At 43.6% G+C, this 18703-nt stretch overlaps 1 protein-coding gene across 3 annotated transcripts in view; it reads right to left on the reverse strand.

Moving 5' to 3' along the window:
* Positions 1-18703, reverse strand: part of INSC (INSC, spindle orientation adaptor protein) — a 118568-nt gene that overhangs the window by 14466 nt on the left and 85399 nt on the right. For all 3 annotated transcript variants that reach the window (XM_006904746.1, XM_006904745.1, XM_006904744.1), the window contains 2 exons: positions 9045-9216; positions 6084-6262 (listed from right to left, as the gene is read on the reverse strand). In XM_006904746.1, the coding sequence (XP_006904808.1) occupies positions 6084-6262; positions 9045-9216 (351 nt within the window). The remainder of the gene's footprint in view (positions 1-6083; positions 6263-9044; positions 9217-18703) is intronic.

The raw sequence follows: 18703 nt of genomic DNA on the forward strand, positions 1-18703 counted from the left end.
CTTCCTCTTTACAGAGCCTGTACCCCATGTGGTTTTCTGAGGTGCAGATGAAGTATTCAATTAAGCACAATTTGAATAAATGCCAATTATGCCCTGTTTCGAGTCTCTTGTATACACTGTAATGTAGAGGTGAAGGGGAATCAAAGTTTCTTCTTGTAGTCAAGCCTGGCACTGAGATTTTAGGGGCGACTGGTTTACCTCACTGACTACAAGACAGCAAGGCTATCAGGGGACAGAGTACAGGCAGACCGTTTTTCCCTGGCTCAGGCTAATTCAATCCTCTCTGATGATTTTCAATTAAGTCTTATTCCTCCTGAGTAAAAAGGAACTGTTCCCTTTTCAGTTATTTGGTGGCTAGAGAGGATATAAGCTTCAAGAGAAGCCCTAGGTGAGGCAGCACAGTGTAATGGCTAAGTGCACAGATCAGCCTAGTTCAAAATCTTGGCTCTGCCATTTATTTTCCATATGACCATGGCCATGTTACTTAACCTATCTGTGCCTTGGTTAATGAAGGTATATGAGATTTCTATTGGTGATATAACAAATTGCCACAAACTTAGTGGCTTAAAACAACACAATTTTATCTTGCAGTTCTGAAGGTCAGAAGTCCTGAATGGGTCTCAGGGAGCAAAAATCAAGGAGTGACAGAGCCACATTCCTTCTGGAGACTCTAGGATGAATCCATATCCTCATATTTTCCCGTTTCTACAGGCTGCTTGCATTCCTTGGCTCTAGGCACAACATCGCTCCGATTTCTGCTTCCTCAATCACATCTCAGTCTCTGACCCCGACCCTCCCGCCTACCTTCTTGTAAGAATCCTTGTGGTTACACTGGACTCTCATGGACAATCTGGGATAATATTCCTATAGCAAGATCCTTAACTTAATCATATCTGCAAAATCCCTTTGGCCACATAACATAGCATATTCACAGGTTCGGGAAAACAGGACATGGACATCTTTGTGGGATGCATTATTTGGCCTGCCTCAGGAGATCAATATGAGATAATGCATAAATCTGTTATGAGCATTGAATGAGTTAACGTTTTGTCAAGCATCCAGAACATTTTTCAAATAAAATGAATATAACTTGCCCGAAGGAAACGGAGCCTGAAAAGGACCCAGACCTTGAAAGGCTGTGCCAAGGTGTACTAAGCAAAGCAGTACCCAGCATTTCCGCATGTGCTGCTGATGTGAGATCATCCCCAAAGGGAGCAGGAGAAGCCCTTCTCAGCAGAGAACCCAGTAAACTGGGCTCATTACCTTCTGTGGCCTTTTAAAATCATTTTCCCTTTGGCATCCCAAAGATTGACTGATCACCTTAGAAAAATTGAGGTGAATAGCAAATTAAACCAGAATAGCAGAGGGCCTCCTATGTCACTGGTTCGAGAATAAGTGGCCCTTGTGTGGTAAGGAGGAGGTTGGCAAGACCTTTTGATGTCAGCACATACGTAGAGGACAAGGTCGACACTGGTCCAGGGAAGGAGCTCCGAGAACGCTTGTCTACAACCGGTCCTGAGACATGAACCAGGGTCGTCTCACATCCCTAGCAATGTCTGCCTGCGATCACATGCTGTCTCTACCTCTGCCCCTTTAATGTGCTGTGTGTGAACTAAGGCTGAAAACCATCCCACATAAAACATAAGTGAGAATTACCCAAATAGAGCCAGGTGCTCTGATCTAATAGAACTTAAAACACAGAAAATCCGACACATATTTAATGACAAGTTATGATTACTTTTATACTATGCAGTAATTAGTATAAAAAGGCCAACAGTTCACATGATTGTAATTAGAATTACTCTTTAATTGCTAGAGGGAATATTTAAATTTCTATTATCACTGTGTTAACATTTTGAAAACTAGTAACCCTGTCAGCTGCAGCCCTGAGACCAGCGCGCAAATCCTTTGCAGTCTCTCACAGGGAAACCCGTGGCTTGTCTCTGCCTTGCTGTCTTCCTCACACACCACTTCCCCCACCAAAGAGCAAAGGAATCAGGACAAGGATGAAAGGACGAAAGGGTCTGAGAGAGGAAGGGTGTGGTCTCCTTGAACACACTTTCTTCCCCGAGGCCAGAGGAGCCAGGAGCAGGTCCAGCCGTCTCCTTTTCTTCCTCTCTGTGTTGAGCCTCTCGCCCCCTCTGTCAGGCATGGTCAGGGGGCCCCAGTAGCTGAGAGAGCTAGGCAGGGGTGGAGACCAGGGGGCACCCAACCCAGGCCCTGAGATGAACCCACTGCTTTCACTCTCTGGTATTGAGGGCTTCTCACTGACGGCCCGGTTTTCCTTCCTCACTACCAAAGAGACAGAATGAAGGGCTGGGGTTTGGTCTTAGAGCCATAAAGGCCACAAAAATGCCTTGGATGTTGGTCTCAAGCTGTTGGTGAACTAGGCCAAATGATATCCCTGGGGTTTGCAGTGAGGTCGGGGTGCGAGCCACACAGGATAGAGAGCATATAAATGCCAGACCATGTTCCCTGTGCTTAGTTCTCCCCTGGCTTTGTAGAGAGGGATTTCTAAAGCAGATAGGGACTGGGTGTTATAATCCTGGTTTCTTTTGAGCCTCTCCAGATAGATGTATTTACATATGTATTCATATGCAAATAAACATGTCCACTATTTTAAACGGTTTATAGTCTTTATCACATCTCGAACACACACATATACAACTTGCATATATAACAACCACTACCACATATTGGCTCATACCACACAATACTGACCACCACATTAACTACCTTTCCTGGCCCTACCTTCCTGCCCCAAAGCTGACATTTCTTATCTCAGATCCATCCCAATTCCTGGTTCTATCAGAGATCCCTGCCCTGTTTATGTTTGACTATCTACTTTGGTTCTAACTACTTTATAAGCATTATGCTATCTCATCATCATAGTGACACAGGAGGGAGAAAATATTATTATCTCCAGTACACAGATGAGGAAATTGTGGCTTAAGAAGTTAAGTGATTTGTCTAAGGTTACACAGCTAGGAAATGGCAGATCCAGGATTTGAACTCACGTCTGTCTGAACCCAAAGCCCGTACTGTTTCAACTATGTCATATATGTCACATATGTATATGACAGGACTTTATAAACTACAGAGTGCTTCTGCGATGTGAGTCAAAATTATATCCCTAGTAATTGACATTTCTGATAAAAAGACTCCTGATACTGCTATTCATAGTGAGGTCTCAGAAATGCTACAAAATCTGGATATTCTAAAATGCCAAGCAGATGACATGTTTTCATGAGAAGTGTATACCAACACCTCTTGCCTCTGCAAAAGCAATTAATTTCTAAAGGCCATAAAAAGTCATGCTCAGTGAAAGTCCCTGTTATGGATGGGTTAGACAAGATAACCGGGTCCCTTTCACCCTATGTTGTCACTGCTTGACAGGCAGGGCAGAGGTGAGGCAAATCAGCACAAGGCAGCCCCTTTCCCACTGCCTCATGTCACACCTGCAGCTGGGCAGCATGACCCCTAGAACATACCTCCTGGACATGAAAATGCAGGCCACACAGATGGCTTGTTAGCAGGGAGTTCTGGATGCCTGATCACATCGGCTCCCCTAGATTAGCAGAGAAGGAAGAAAGCCCAAGCCCAATGTTGCCCTCGCCCCTCTTCATACCCCAAGGTGAGTACAGGCCAGGCCAGGCCATCAAGGCTTCTGATGGACAAATTAAGTGGACTCGGCTTGCTGAGATGATGGAGAGGTTCTCATTGAGATGTCCAAACAGAGATAGACCAAGTTTAGATCCAAGACCAAGAGGCTCCGCACAGCATTGGCGTCATTGGCAGATGCATTACCGGAAGCTTCACAGGCATTTAATCTCCTAAGTGTTTCAGGGGGTGGCGAATACTTCAGAGTCTAATTCATCTTCTTTGTCTTCATTACAGAGAGCTTTCTGATCACCTTAATCCTCCCTCTGACATAGGAAAAAGCCATTTGTTTCTTTAATGGGTACACTCTCACTAGCTAAGTGGTTGCTCTGAGTCGGGGCAGAAGGTGAAGCCATGCTGAGGACAGTGCGAGACGTGCCTGGCTCAGACCTGAAAGGTGGAAGGGGGAGAGGGAAGAAGAGGGATGGAGAATATGGGGTTTAGGGGACAGGGTGTTTGGTGAGTGAGGCAGGAAATCTCCTGGCTTCAGATTCAGAAAGAGTTGCTATCTGCGTAGAACTTGACCACATTTTCTCCTTAACTTGAGCCCCGCACCCCCCTTCCTAGGAATCAATGAAATTTCAAGAAGGGCCAGTCACTCCTCACGATAAAAAAATGGTCTGTTATAGAAAGCATAGAAGATGTCTAACCTGGAAGAGACCATGCCCATTTTACAGATAAGAAAATCCCACTCCAGTGGTTCCCCACTCAGGGCTGCGTGCCACACATTCAAAGACCAGTAGTAATAATAACATTGACAGGGGCTTCTATTTATTTCATAGTTTCTTTGTGCCGGGAACTATACCAAGAGGTTATTCATATTCATTCATTTATTTAATGCTTATTTCAACTTTATGAATCATATATTATTCATCCGCACTCACAGATGAATCTCTAAGTGCATTGTCCAAAGTTACATGATTATTAATAGAAGAGGAGCTTTGAACTCAGGTCATCTGACCCCAAAATTCTTCTTCTTATTTTTTCACTATTGGATCTTATATGAAATGACCAGAATTGGCCACAAGAGAGGCGCTTGAAGGCGAAGGGACCTAAAATCTTGTCAAGTAGGTGGAAGATCCAGCAACTGGAGGTGTCTAGCTGAAGAAGAGAAGGGCGGGCGCAAGGCACATCATACAAGGTGGGCCTTCCAGACTCATTCCCCATAGCCAAGGGCTGTGACTGCAATGGACACTGGACATGTTCCCCTCAGATGCCAAGTGGGCCAATGGCAAGCTCAGTGGGCCATCAACCTTTGTTTATCTCTACTGTCATACCTTGTTTCTATGGGGCAATGGGGGCAGAGGGAGGCGGTGAATGGGCTTGTCCAACTCTAAGGAGAAAGAGATTAGGCTACAAAGGAAGTCAGGAACCATATCATACATGGCTTGAAAGGCCAAGTTGAAGACTTTGTCTAATTCACTATTCATGCTCTTCCTTAGAGCATCAAGTTTAAAAACTAATAATATTCATCATGTATTAAGGACTTAGTAGGAACTAAGCATCGTGTCAGGTCCTTTACCTGTATTATTTCACTCACTGTCACAATAACCCTGCAAGTTAGATATTCATGTCCCAATTAATAGATGAGAACACCAACACTCAAGTGTGACTTGCTTAAAGTCACCCAATGAATTAAACGGCAGTATCAAAACTCAGTCTCTCTGACTCCTCAGCTATAGTACTGTCACTGCATTTTCAAAGATGCCAGTAGAATCAAAGACCAAAGTCTAAGTCAGGCCAGGATTTAAATGTTGGCCAGCTACTTATCAATCTTATCATTTTGAGGACATCCTCTTGAGCCTCAGTACCCTTATCTAGAAAATGGAGCAAATATTACCAGCCTCACAATATTTTTAGAATCTTCATATACAAATGCTAGAAAATTCTCTCTGAATGGGAGCAGTTATAGCCAGTGATCCCAAGGATAAGAAAGAACGGAATAAAGTGCCATCCTGTTTCTTCCAACAAAACTTTACATGGAGCTCAAAGATACAAAAACATTGAGACAGATAGAGGAGTTGAGGCCCAGGATCAAGGCTCTGCTTCAAGCCCCTGTTTTTATGAAGCAGAGAAAAGAAAAAACTCACTTCAGCGTACAATGTCAAACAGGTCACAACAAGAATGGGACACAGACTTTCAGAGGAGGTCTAGGGACCTTCTTATAATGTCTCTGCCTCCTAGGATGGAAATAGAGAAAGGCTTACATTGGTTAAGATGGGAAAGAATGAACTCATGAAGGCACGCTAAGGGCAATGAGGCACATTGAAAACACTTTTTTTTACCTTGCTACAGAATGCCACTATCAGGATTGACAATGTGCTGCCAGGCTATGCTGTCTTGCCTAAGACCTATACCCTGGCCTCCTGACCTCTGTCTTCATGGTTATAGGCCCTGTGCCAGGTCCCTCCTGAGCTTCTGACCTGGTCCCGGGTATAAGGCGTGTCCACTCTCTGCTTGTCACTGCAGGCTTCCAGGAGGACACGGATGGCATTCAGTTGAAGGAGCATCTCACAGGCCATAGTGTCAAAGAAGGTGATGTTGGCGAGGGCTGCAGAGGCCAGCAGGAAGACTTCCCCAGACGAGGCCTCTTGGCATAGTTCTGAATGGTAAAGAGGAGGGGAATAGCTTCACTGAAAAGTGCTTTCACATTAGTTTTCTCATTTGGTTCCCACAATAGCTCTAGGGGAAAATCTGGGACGGTACTATAATACCCATTTTACAGACGAGGAAAGTAGTAACTAAATTCTAATAAATGTAAGGGAGAAAAACAAACAAATGCTAAGAAAGAGAATAACCAGAGCCCAATGGGTACATAAGGAAGGTTTCCCTAAGAATGTGATCGCTGAGACCTTAAGAGGAAAATGGGGCAATTGTGAGAATTTTTGGAGAAGAGCATTTTCCAGCACAAAGAAACAGCATGTACAAAGGCTCTGAGGCAGGAAAGAGCTCCTAGTCCGTTTGTGTCTCTAGTAATGTATACTAGACTGTTGCTAAATTTGCCTTGAGAAAGAGGCTGAAGGTAAAACATAAAGACTCTACCTCTTCAGCTGCTATCAGTGATGCCCTTGCAGATGTAAGTTTCACTTTTTTATTAGGAGGGCAATGTCTGCCTCTGGGCATCCCTGCTCCCCAAAGCCCAGGTGTGATCACTAAACAACTTAGAATCTTGATCTAACCACCCATGGCTGGGGCAACAGATCCGGCATGCGATTAACAACACTCTGATTCCTCTTTTCCAATGACTAGCTATCCTCTGATTTGTGGGGGACCACTGGGACCAGACAAACCCTTCCAGGGCTCGTCCCTACATCTACAGTTTAGGGTGAGACTCACCCTAAACTGACCCACTTTGCTACAAGATTTCTCCTAGGTGTGAACACTCACCTTCATTCTTAAGCAGTCACCACTGCTGCTGACACAGCAATTAACACAACCATCAAAGTGCCTTTTAATTTTGGTGCACATTTTTTTGGTACGCATTTACAGTCTGAGTCACCTGGGATGTGTTAGGAAGATTAAATTGAGGACTCCAGTGACTCATTTGTAAATGTTTCCAGGGAATAGCAAGAAATCGGAGGGCTATTTCCCACCAAAGAACAGAGCCCTGGCATCCTGCCCAGAAGATATATCCCATCTGCTGACTCTCAGAGCAGACTCCACAATGCTTCTTCAACAGAGTAAAATAAATCGGGAGACTCCTCTTCTCCAGGGAGAAATCCAACCCAGGCAAAGAAGTAGGAATGGACATATGGCAATTGTGAAAGGTTCTTTGGACTATATATGTTTTGATTTTTTTTTATTTGCTATTATTTATAAATTGGGAGATTTTCTATAAAACTTAGGATTTTGCCTTATCTTTAAAAATCAGCCTTTCCCACATGACAACTGTCAACTGGAGTTTATCGATTGTAGTGCCCCTTAGTTACTACACATGTTTTTCAATTCAATATAGGACTCAAATCTCCTTATTTTTTCCTTCCATCTGGCCTCTTCGACTTATGTACATTTCCTGCCTGACTCAGTGGATGACTGAGTGTAATACTCCTAGCAGAAGTGAATCCTAAGACTATTTTGTGGCCTTGAGAAAGTCCCTCAAACTCTCTGGGCCTAGGTTTCTTCTTCTACAGTGCGGGCATTGAACTTTATGATCTCTTGAGTTCCCTCCAGCCAAGAATTTCAACGATTGGCTTCTGTATCCTTTGCAATTTAAAATAAATGTGGGTGTTGGGAAATATATTTCTCCCAGCCTGGCCTGTGGGTACCACAGACACAATGACTAGAATCAGCCATAAAATCAACTTAATTGTTGCCTCTTATGTCAAAGTAATTGCAGATCTTCAAATTCTAGAGCTAGAAGAATCCATGAGAGAAACAGGTCTCGAATCCTTGTTTTATATATTAGGAATATTGTAAAGTGAGCTTTACAACGTGACATGGCAAGTGAGTGGCAGAACCTCACACAGTGTCTGCACAGGGCTGCTGGTCAATAGCTGTTTGTGGAATGAATGAATGAAAATGCAAAACTCCAAACCCGAGCATCCTGACTCCACATCCAGTGTTCTGTGCTGCCGCCTAAACTTACACCATTCTAGATATTCCCAGCCCTAGTGCTCACCTTACATTTTCTGAAAAAAAATTAATTTTCATTTAGTTTCAATGAGATATGGATCTAGAGACAGTGATAGAGATGGGAATAGAAGCAGAAACCCAGACCATCACCAGCACCGATAAAAGAAAGGACATAGTTTGCAAAACAAGTTTCCGGAGAATTGTTATCCAGATGAGTTCTTCTAGTTTCCATAGTTTTGCAAAGGAAAGCTTTGTGGGGGACCACTGGGACCAAACAGAGTATTCTCCTGCCAGGAGTACATATGTCTAAATAGAAGAAACCAGAAGAGTCAACACTTTCAAGGTCCAGTGACTTGAGGCCTATGATGGATTGCAGAGAGCAGATTGGGATGAACCGGTGCTTTCTGAGAAGCTGTTTTCCCCAGTCACTGCTGCCACATTCACTGAGTACAATAGACTGAGGTTTTAGGAACAAAGCCCATCACAGTCTCTCTGGCCTAGTATCTGTACCTCAAAATTTAAGGCCTCACTCCTCCTTGGGGCTTGTCCTGGTCTCTGATTTGAAAAGCCATTTAATCTCTATCTGACCTCAATCCAAGTTTCTTCTGGGAGGGCTATATGCATTTTAATAGAAGACTTGACAACAGAGTTCATTAAAGCCTGACTCTGATACTTCAGTGTTGGAATTTCAGCTGGTGTGATCATCTGTGCAGGAGATATGTGTGGTGCAGTGAGGTCTTCCTGCCCCTTCCTGAAGACAACTGTGAGAAGGCCCCCTCACTCCGCGGTCCCCATCCACCCAGGTGACTCACTGACAAGAGCTGTCACAATCTCCTCCATGCTCTCCAGGAAGCTGCTGAGGTGCTGAGTGAAGGACAGGTGAGGGGAGGTGACCTGGGCAACCACAGCCGCAGCCTCAGCCCGTGTGGCTTCTGAATGGCTGTCGTCAGTCAGGATGTCGGCCAAGCACAGAACACCATCCACCTGCAGATGGACAGAGGAAAGTAGTGAAAGTCATAAAAGTCATGAGACAAAGACAGAGAATCGAGGCCCTCTACATGGCCCAGCCCTGGATCCCCAGTGACTCCAGGGGCCTATCCTTTGGCTCTAGCAGAGATTAGTGACCACCCATGGGCTTCTTAGGGAGTGGGCATCAAGCCAAGGATCTAGGGGCTAGACCCTGGTCATCCACCACAACAAGTAGCAGAATTATTAGTCACTTAGAACTCTCATGTCCTCAAGTTCCCATCCTGGTTCCCTCTTCCGTGCATTGTAGGACTTGGCATTCATTACTAGGCCTCTCTGAAATTCTGTTCCTTCCTCCACCAGCAGGATGTTGGAGGCATAAAGAGATGAAGCAGATGATGTGGGACCCAGAAGAGATGTTTGACAAATATTAGCTCCCTTCTCCCTTCCTCGGGTTGTCAGCAGGCTGAATTCCACATCTTTCCTTCCCCATCTTCTCCCACCATCCTCCCCCACGAAAAGAGAGCTGCTTCCCTGGAGGCCTCTCTCTGCCCAGTCGGAGAGGAACAAACCTGGCACAGCGGGGCAAGAATGCCGGATAAAGACTTCAGGTTCCCAGTTTTGCCCTAGTCAGACCAACTCTTGGCATAATGATAACTTCTGCTTATTGAGTGCTCAATATGTGCCAGCTACCGCTCTAAGTGCAGTGCCTATGTTCGTATACCATTTGATCCTTATAATAACCGTCTGAGGTCATCGTTATCATTCTCACCATTTCACAGATGAGGAAACTGAGACACAGAAAGATTCATTAATTTGTCCCAGATCATAAACTTTAAAATAGTTGGTTTGGGATTTGAACCCAAACGGTCTACCTTCAAAGCCTATGATTTTGAATAGGGCATTACACTGTCTTCTGAGAAGTTCCACCTGAGCTCACCCCTCTTTCTCCATCGAGGGTTAGTAGATGAGACTTTTTGGAGAAGGGGGAGCAGTAATTTGTCAAGATTATCTCAGCAGAGCTACTACAGCCTCTCAAATACCCCAGGACACCAGCCTGCCTGAGGACCCTGCCACAAACCACCAAGGAGTCCTTCCCCTGTTATGAATATGTCAGGGGTGGGAGGGCAGGAAGTAGGGATGATGCATGGGACCACCAGGGAGAGGTGCAGTGAGGAGATGCTCCCCACACCTGCCACAGGCCTGAGGCTCCTGTCCCTACGCCCTCACTTCCTGCCACTCAGCTCCAACGGGTCTCCAGAGGTCTGTGTTTTGTTTGACTAATTACCACTACTGAGTTCTGAGCCTCCCTGAAATGGCTCTTGGGAGCTGTAAGGTCCATTAGCTGTGAAAGCCTTTGGCAATCTCAGACTCAAAAAAGACAAATGTGGAAACAGGAGCCCAGGGAACTGTCCTCGATAAAACTCACCTGGATGTGCTTAATAAAAGAGAACAAACAGCAGCCAGGCAGTCCCTGGCAGGACTGGAGTCATGCCCGGTGTTTGACTAACAGGCCCTCAGAGAAGGGCCTCACTTGGACCCAGAGAAGGAAGCGGGGCTGCTCTGAGACTAGAAATAGGAAACAGCCCTATTATTGCCAACAAGAGAAACCTTTTAGGCTTGTCTGGCCTTCATCCCTTTTCTCCTTCCAGCACCACCCAAGGCTGTAACTAAGAAGCTACAGGGTCTCTAATGGGAAAATATGTCAATCATCCAGTCTCCCTAATCTCGCTTTGGATGCAGATGGAGTTACATCCCCCAGCTAGTTGGGAACAACGGTCACGCCTAAACCAGACCCAAACCTAGTCCCCAGTACAGGCTTGGAGATGGGCCATTGTGAACACACTAGAGAGGCCAAGAAGTTGAGGCCAAGGGCCTGGTGCCACCCAAGGCCTGGATGCTGCTCCCCAGCTCAGAATGCTGCTCAGCAAACACACTGAGCACGATTTCCCTGAACACATACTATGTGCCGGGGCTCATGCTGGAGCAGAGGGGGCAGAGGACTCGCCCACAAATAACCATTATATAACCTGACTTTCAATGAGAATGCTCCAGGGGGAGGCTTCCTGGAAACTGCCCTGACTTAACACCCACACCCCAGCTGGGGAGATGGCCCCCCTTGAAGCTCATGCCCAAGCACATCTGCTATCCTCATACCATCATAGCATTTATCATACTCATGGGCTCTGTTTCTTAAGGAGGGTGGGAGGGGGCATCTGTGGACCAGCTGCACTCAGACCTATTCAATTAGACTCTGGGGAGGCCTGGAATCCGCCTTTGAACAAAGTCCACAGTGAACTTCAGGCACCAGCACTTTGAAGAAGCCCCACTGTAGTGGGCTCCTCTGCTCCTTTTCCTGTCTGTCTCCCAAGTTCCCCAGAGAGCTTTGCAAGCCTGGGGACCACAGCTTGTTCACTTGTGGTTGCTCCAGGCCTGGCACATAAGCAGTTTTTGGTAAATGGGGAATAAATGCAAGAGCATAAAACTTGACCAAAGACTCAAGGACACACCTTAATAATAAAGGAAGAGGAATGGCACCGAAGATGGAGGGGACATTGCGAGCAAAGGCCACTACAGGAAAAGGCAGCTGCGGACAAACGACCAGCTCAGGAACATGGATTCCACAGATTTCCGACCCAAGAAGGTGACCTTGACCCCAGCCGGATGTGGATTCTGATCTCTCCTCTGCCCTTAGGCTTCCCAGAGAAGAGGTTCTGTGGTGTCTATGCAACTGGCTACTGTCTCACTTTGTTTTATATTCTTCAGATCGTTTTTGGTAATGCTTTAATTATGAAATACACTATCCCTTCAAAAGAGAATATATATAGCAAATTTTAAAAGTATTAAAAATAATAAAAAATGAACATCTATACATGTATATGTATATGCTTCATATCTAGAAATTCTATTAGGAATTAAAAATACCAGAAAGCCCCCTGTACTCCATTCCTGACCTCTGCTTTTCCTTGCTGGAGGGGCCATTCTCCCGAACTGTGTGCTTATTATGCCCTTGTTTTCTTTAGAAATTTATTGCATGTGTATATTGTTTAATTTCACAAGGTTTTGAACTTGACATAAATGGGATTATACTGCATCTACATATTTACTTTTTTCCCCAGTCAGCATTGTTTGGGAAACCCCTTCCTGTTGTTGCATGTGGCTGAGGTCCATTTATTTTCACTGCTGTGTGGTGGTATTTCATTCCATAAATCAATTGTACTTGAATCAAGAATTCATTTATGCATTCTCCTGTCGATAGACATTCGGGTCGGTTCTCATTTTTGCTATAATGTACAAGGCTGCTATAAATATTCTTCTCAGTGTCTCCTGGGGCACACATGCCAATTTCTCTGGGGGTCTCAATGTAGGAGTGGAATTACCAGCTCAGAGAGTCTGCACATCTTTAATTTTACTGGTGTTGCCAAATTGCTCTTCAGAACAGCTATGGCTGTTTATATTCCCACCAGCAATATATTAAGTCACCTAATTCCATATTCTTGCCAACATTTGGTACTGTCAGATTTTAAATGTCTGTGATTTTGGCGAGTGTGTAAAATTTTTGTCGAAATCTGCATGCCTCCACTTACTACAATGAAGCTAAAAATCTTTTCACATGTTTTTGTTTTGCTTTGCTTTGCTTTTGGTTTTGGTTTTTGGCATGTGGATTTCCTCTTCTATGAAGTACCTGTTCGTGCATTTTGCTCATTTTTCTATTGAGTTGATTGTCATGTGGGTGAATTTTACAGGCCTCTGGATTTGCAGCTACTGACCTGCCACTCAGCATGCTGCCAGCAAGATGCCACCAGCCCAAGCTGATCACTTTATCCATCATCATCTCAGCAACTCCAACCCAGCCAGCTCATCACACCACGGGCTCCGGACTCCCCAGCACCTGAACCAATTCTTGTAGTGTCAGCACATACGCAGGCTCTGGAGTCACATCTACCTAGGTCTGAATCCTGCCTTTGTATCTTGCTAGCTGATCAATTTTTGTACCTACTCTGAGCCTGTATTTATAAAATGGGGATAAAAATACGAAGCTCAGGAGATCCTGGAAGTTAACCGAGATAATGCGTGTACAATGCCTGCCACGTGGTGGCGCAGTCATTCCATCCCATCCCCAACTGGTGGTTGCAGCCGCCTCCTCTATACCTGAGGTCCTGTGTCCTAATTCACCTTCCTGTAGGCTCCTCTGGCAGTGAGACCCCACTGAGAACTGCATTCCTTTGGGTTGGGGCCCACAAGTTTACCTGCTTGTTTCGACATCCTTAGATCATGCAACCCAGAACTAGAACTTTTAAAAGAAGAGTGACTCTCGTTTCAATTCCTGACCAAGACAAAGACAAATAATTACAATCCCTCATAAGGGAACACAAAGAAAAGTAGTCCTTTGTACTTGAACAAACATGAACAAAGCACTTACCTTGTGATAGGCGCTGAACTAGGCACTGATACATATGAATCAGGAAGAAATAAGAGAAACAGACAGACACATAGAGAAACAAGAACTAATGTGTGTGTGTGTGTGTGTGTGTGAGAGAGAGAGAGAGAGAGAGAGAGAGAGAGAGACAGAGAGAGAGAGACAGAGAAACAGACAGACACATAGAGAAACAAGAAATAATGTGTGTGTGTGTGTGTGTGTGAGAGAGAGAGAGAGAGAGAGACAGAGAGAGAGACAGAGAGAGAGAGAGACAGAGAGAGACAGAGAGAGACAGAGAGAGAGAGAGAGACAGAGAAAGAGAGAGAGAGAGACATCACATGCTTAAAATGATCTAGGGGCTTCTCTGGTGCAGAGCCCAGTCTCACAGTCCCCCTCTTACTTGTTTCCTCTGTGACACCTTCCCCTGCTGACAACTCTCTCCATCTTGGCCTTCTTTCCTTCATGAGACTCCATGATACCCCAATTTTGGGGCTTATCTCCTCCCTCGCTAACTACTAATCATCATTTTCTCTTTTAGCCTCCCCTCCTTTACATTCATCTAAGGTGGCTTATGCTTGGTTTTACTGTCATCCCACTTTGCATCATCTCAGTCAATAGCACCCAAACCCAAGTGGACTTAAGGACTCACCATAAAGACCCCCTCACCTCGCCCTTCAGCCCTGACCTTACTTTCTGAGAGTCACATCTACATTCCGAACCTGCTACTGGATCTCTTTGTGTTTAATTCTAAAACTAATTTGCCTGGATAGACCACGGACACCTCAAACCCAGTTCACTTAAACCTGAAGTGGCCATCTTCCCTGTCTTCTCCCTTCATGCCCTTCTCAGACCCAAGTGGGAAGCCACCTCCTCTGGGAACATGCACCTGCCTCCCTAGACAGAAGGTCTCTGATCTCCCAGCTGCCACACCACCCTGGTCTGACCACAACTAGAGCACTTATGTTAGATTATCCTTACCAGTTTGCATGCCCATCCCTGCACTAGATTTGAGTTGCTCAGGGCAGCTCCTATCCTGAATCCTTTCCTGTCCCTGACACCCAGCTGAGGGCTGACACATAGCAGTTAACTTGTGAAGTGTGGCCTGAATGATGAGGAATCAGAGGTCCAGGGAGGGGAAGAGATTGCCTAGGCCACACAGCAAATTCATGTTAATGCCAGGGCCATGACTCCCACCTTGGTCTCCCTGCTCCTGACTTGTGCCCCTTCTGTGGGTCTTTGGGAAAGACAATGAAGAGAAGGTGAGGAGTGGGCCAGGTCAACGGGGGCTGCTCAGCTCAGCTCCTACAGTGGGCCCAAGAGTAACCCAGCCTGAGGCCAGCTTCCTCAAACACAGCTACCATTTCTGGAACGTCTCCATCCCCAAACTACCCACTTCCCATTTCCAGTCATAAACTTAATGATGCCAAGAGAACAATCTAATCAAAGCACTTTCACATCCCTGAAGAAATTGCTGCTGGAAGCACTTATAGGTAATTAGCTTTTACATGGAGTGGGATGGGCCTGGGCCTGAGGCCAAGCTTCCTTCATGGGAGGGCATGCAACTGGTGATGAGGATGGTCTGGCCAGGTCATCACCTGGGCAGCAAGACTGATGCACCTAGAGTCTGGACACAGAGGGTGTCCAGAGCTGGTGAACAGTGAGATCCTCTCTGAGAAGTGGGAGAAGAAGCATGAAACCCACACAGTTGAGGAACCCAAAATATACAGTAAAATCACTTCAAGTTTATGAGCAATATTCTCTTATTATCAGAAAAGCATCAGTGGCAGCTTTCATGTGAATATCTAGGGACATGGGCTAGTATACAAAGGCCCATCATATATCACTGGTGCCGACCTGATATTTTCCAGTTCATTTTGCATGTTAGTTTTTTAGGGAAAGGCAGAGGAATTGGTTGCTGGATTATAACAGTTAAACAGAATCATGTAAATGCAGTTATGACAGCCGCAGGAAAGGGAGCCTGACCTAAAGAACCCCAAATTTCCTCCTTCACCTTTCTGTCCATGTAGATGTCTAAATTCTGCAGAAAAAAAGAAAAAAGAAAACGATAAGTGAGAACCACAAAGCTGTTGGAATCCTGCTCATGGGTCCAGGCAGAATAGATCTGTTTGCTCAGGGTACAGCCAGAGGGAAAATTTAATCATAGCCAGAGAGGGAAGCAAGGGTCATGCCCAAGGAAGCAAAGACAAGTGTCAGTCAAGGGACTGGGCAAAGCTTTAGGTGGAATAAATGAACCCGTGGGCCAGAAGCAGGATCTGAATACGGAATGCAAACCAGATCAGGGCAAGGTTCAGGACAAAGTCTGTGAGCAATATAAGAGATTAAAGGATTGCTTTATAAAAGAAGGTATTTGCTTTAAGGAGTGGTGGTAGAGCTGACAGCTCAATAAAAGCTACAGAAAGTAAAACAAGACTTCAGGAGCATGATATTACTCTCCTCCCAAACGAATATATCCCAGACCCCACTCAACTTCTTCTGTTACTTTAAACAAGAATCTTTGATTAAAACTTAAGTGCCAAAATGGATAAATACAAATATAAATACAATAGGTACTGGAACAATGGATGAAAGAGATTATATAACCAGTTTGGCATGTAAGTCAATGAGGTAGAGAGAGCTGAACTGAGGTGGAGAGAAGTCAAGGATTGAATCATTTAAGATCATAAACAAAATAATTTCCCTGTCAAGCAGATGATTTTCCTTAAAGCAGATTGTCAAACAGATGCTATGAAGACATTCGGGGGTGGGAGAAGTGGAGTTTATCAGAAGATATCAAAAGGTGGCTAAGAACAAGTTCATTTCCCTTTGGGTTAGAACTATTAGGCATGGGCTGATATAAAATTATCAAGTTTCCAGCAAAGTACTGCTGGGCACAGTTGGGATCTGAATTGTACCAAAAGTGCTTCTTTAAAATTGTATTTTCTATGTTTAGCAACAATTAGAAAATAAAAAATAACACATCAGCATAAAAACATACCTAGAAATAGGTCAGTGGTTTTTGGCCTAGTTCTCAGATGATTGGAATCATTTGGGAAAGTTTTAAGATGCTAATGCTCAGGCTTCACCACCAGAAATTCTGATTTAATTGGTCTGAGGTGGAGTCTTTATTTTCGAAGATTTTGGCACTGATATTTTTAAAGATTCCTCAAGTAATTCTAATGGACAGTCACTCTTCTAGAGGTACCTGTGGCACAGTGGAAGTTATACAATCTTAAGAGTGAGAAAAGCCTGGTTTCACAACTCAGCTGTGCTACTTACTGACGTGGTGACATGAGCAAGTTACTTACATTCCCTGAGCCTCAGTTTTCTAATCTTTAAAATAATAGCGACATCACACTTATAGTGTAATAGCGAATGAAATATTAAAAGCATTCCCCCTGAATTCAGTAACAAGACAGAGATATCCATTTTCACCACTCCTGTTTAACATTTTACTGTGGCCCTAGCCAATGCAACAACCCAAGAAAAAGAAATAAAGAGGTATGATGATTGGAAAAGAAGCAAATTTGTCATAATTTATAGATCTCATAATCATGTACATCTGTACACCATCCAAATCCGATAAAATCTACATATCATTAAAATTAATAAGTGATTTTAGCAAGGTCATTAGATACAATATTTAAAATTGTATTTTCTATGATTAGCAACAATTAGAAAATAAAAAATAACACTTACGCCAGCATAAAAACATACCTAGAAATAAGTCTAAAATAGATGTGTAAGATGTCGATACCGAAAACTCAAAACACTGCTGAGAGAAATTAAAGACAGTCTATATAAGTAGAGAAATACACCGAATTTACTGATTGGAACACCATATGGTGTTTAAGATGTCAATCATCCCAAAATTTATTTATAAATTTAAAGAAATCCCAATTGAAATTTCAGCAGATGTTTTTGTTGAAGTTAACAAGCTTATTCTAAAATGTACATAGAAATGTAAAAAAAAAAATTAGAATTATCAAGATAATTTTACAAAAACAAAGTTGTAGGATTTATGCTAGCAAATATCAAAAATTATGAAAGACCACAGGAACTCTGTGCCATATTGGCACAAGGATGGACAAAAAAGACTAATGGAATAGAAAATGCCCAGAAACAATATATCACTTTACTTAGAACAAAGACATCACTTTAATTCAGTGGTGAAAAGATGGTCTTTTTTTGTTTTTTAATGCCTACAGCACCTGGTATTTGTAGGTGGTCTCCCATCCAAGTATTAACCAGGCCCGACTCTGCTTAGCTTCCCAGATCAGATGGGGTCGGGCACATTCGGGATGGCACGGTCATGGACTAAGATGGTCTTTTTAATAAATGGTGCTGGCTCGATTGGTTATCATATGGAAAACACTCAACACTGAACATCATCTAAAATTTTTTAATTTAAATAGATCATAGAACTAAATGTGAATGGTAAAACAATGAAGCTCCTATAAGAAAATACAGGAGACTGTTTTCATTATTTTAGGAAAAACAAATATTTCTTAAATAGACACAAGAAGCACTAACTACAAAAGAAAACATCAATAAATTGAACTTTATCAAAGTTAAGAATTTCTATTCATCAGAAGACACCATTAAGATAAGGAAAAAGCAAACCGCTGGCTGAAAATATATATTCTCAAAACATATATCTGACAAAAAGCTCATAGGTAGGATATGTTTTTTAAAGTTTATAATTCAATAAGAAAAAGACATAAAACTAATTTTTTTTAAATGGCAAAGTCGCAAACAGACATTTCACAAAAGATAACCAAATGGTCAATAAGAATATGGAAAAATGGTCAAAATTATTACTCATCAGAAAAATGAAAATTAGAAATCACTATACCCCTAAGCAGGTCACCATCAGGGCACTGCAGGTCCAGTCATCTCACAGCTATGTACTACTCATTTGGATTTTTGAAAAAGCCCAAAGGAGAATGAAGATGTGTGTTTATTATCTGTGTGTGTCTTTCCATACTCTTTACCTATCTGATTCCTAAATTTCTTTTTCTTTCTCATCGCCCTTCCCTCTCCCTGTCAGGGTTTATCATTCCACCTCGTCAGGTGATGAGGCTGGAT

Source organism: Pteropus alecto, unplaced genomic scaffold, assembly GCF_000325575.1.
Source record: "Pteropus alecto unplaced genomic scaffold, ASM32557v1 scaffold120, whole genome shotgun sequence".
Classification (NCBI taxonomy): Eukaryota; Metazoa; Chordata; class Mammalia; order Chiroptera; family Pteropodidae; genus Pteropus; species Pteropus alecto.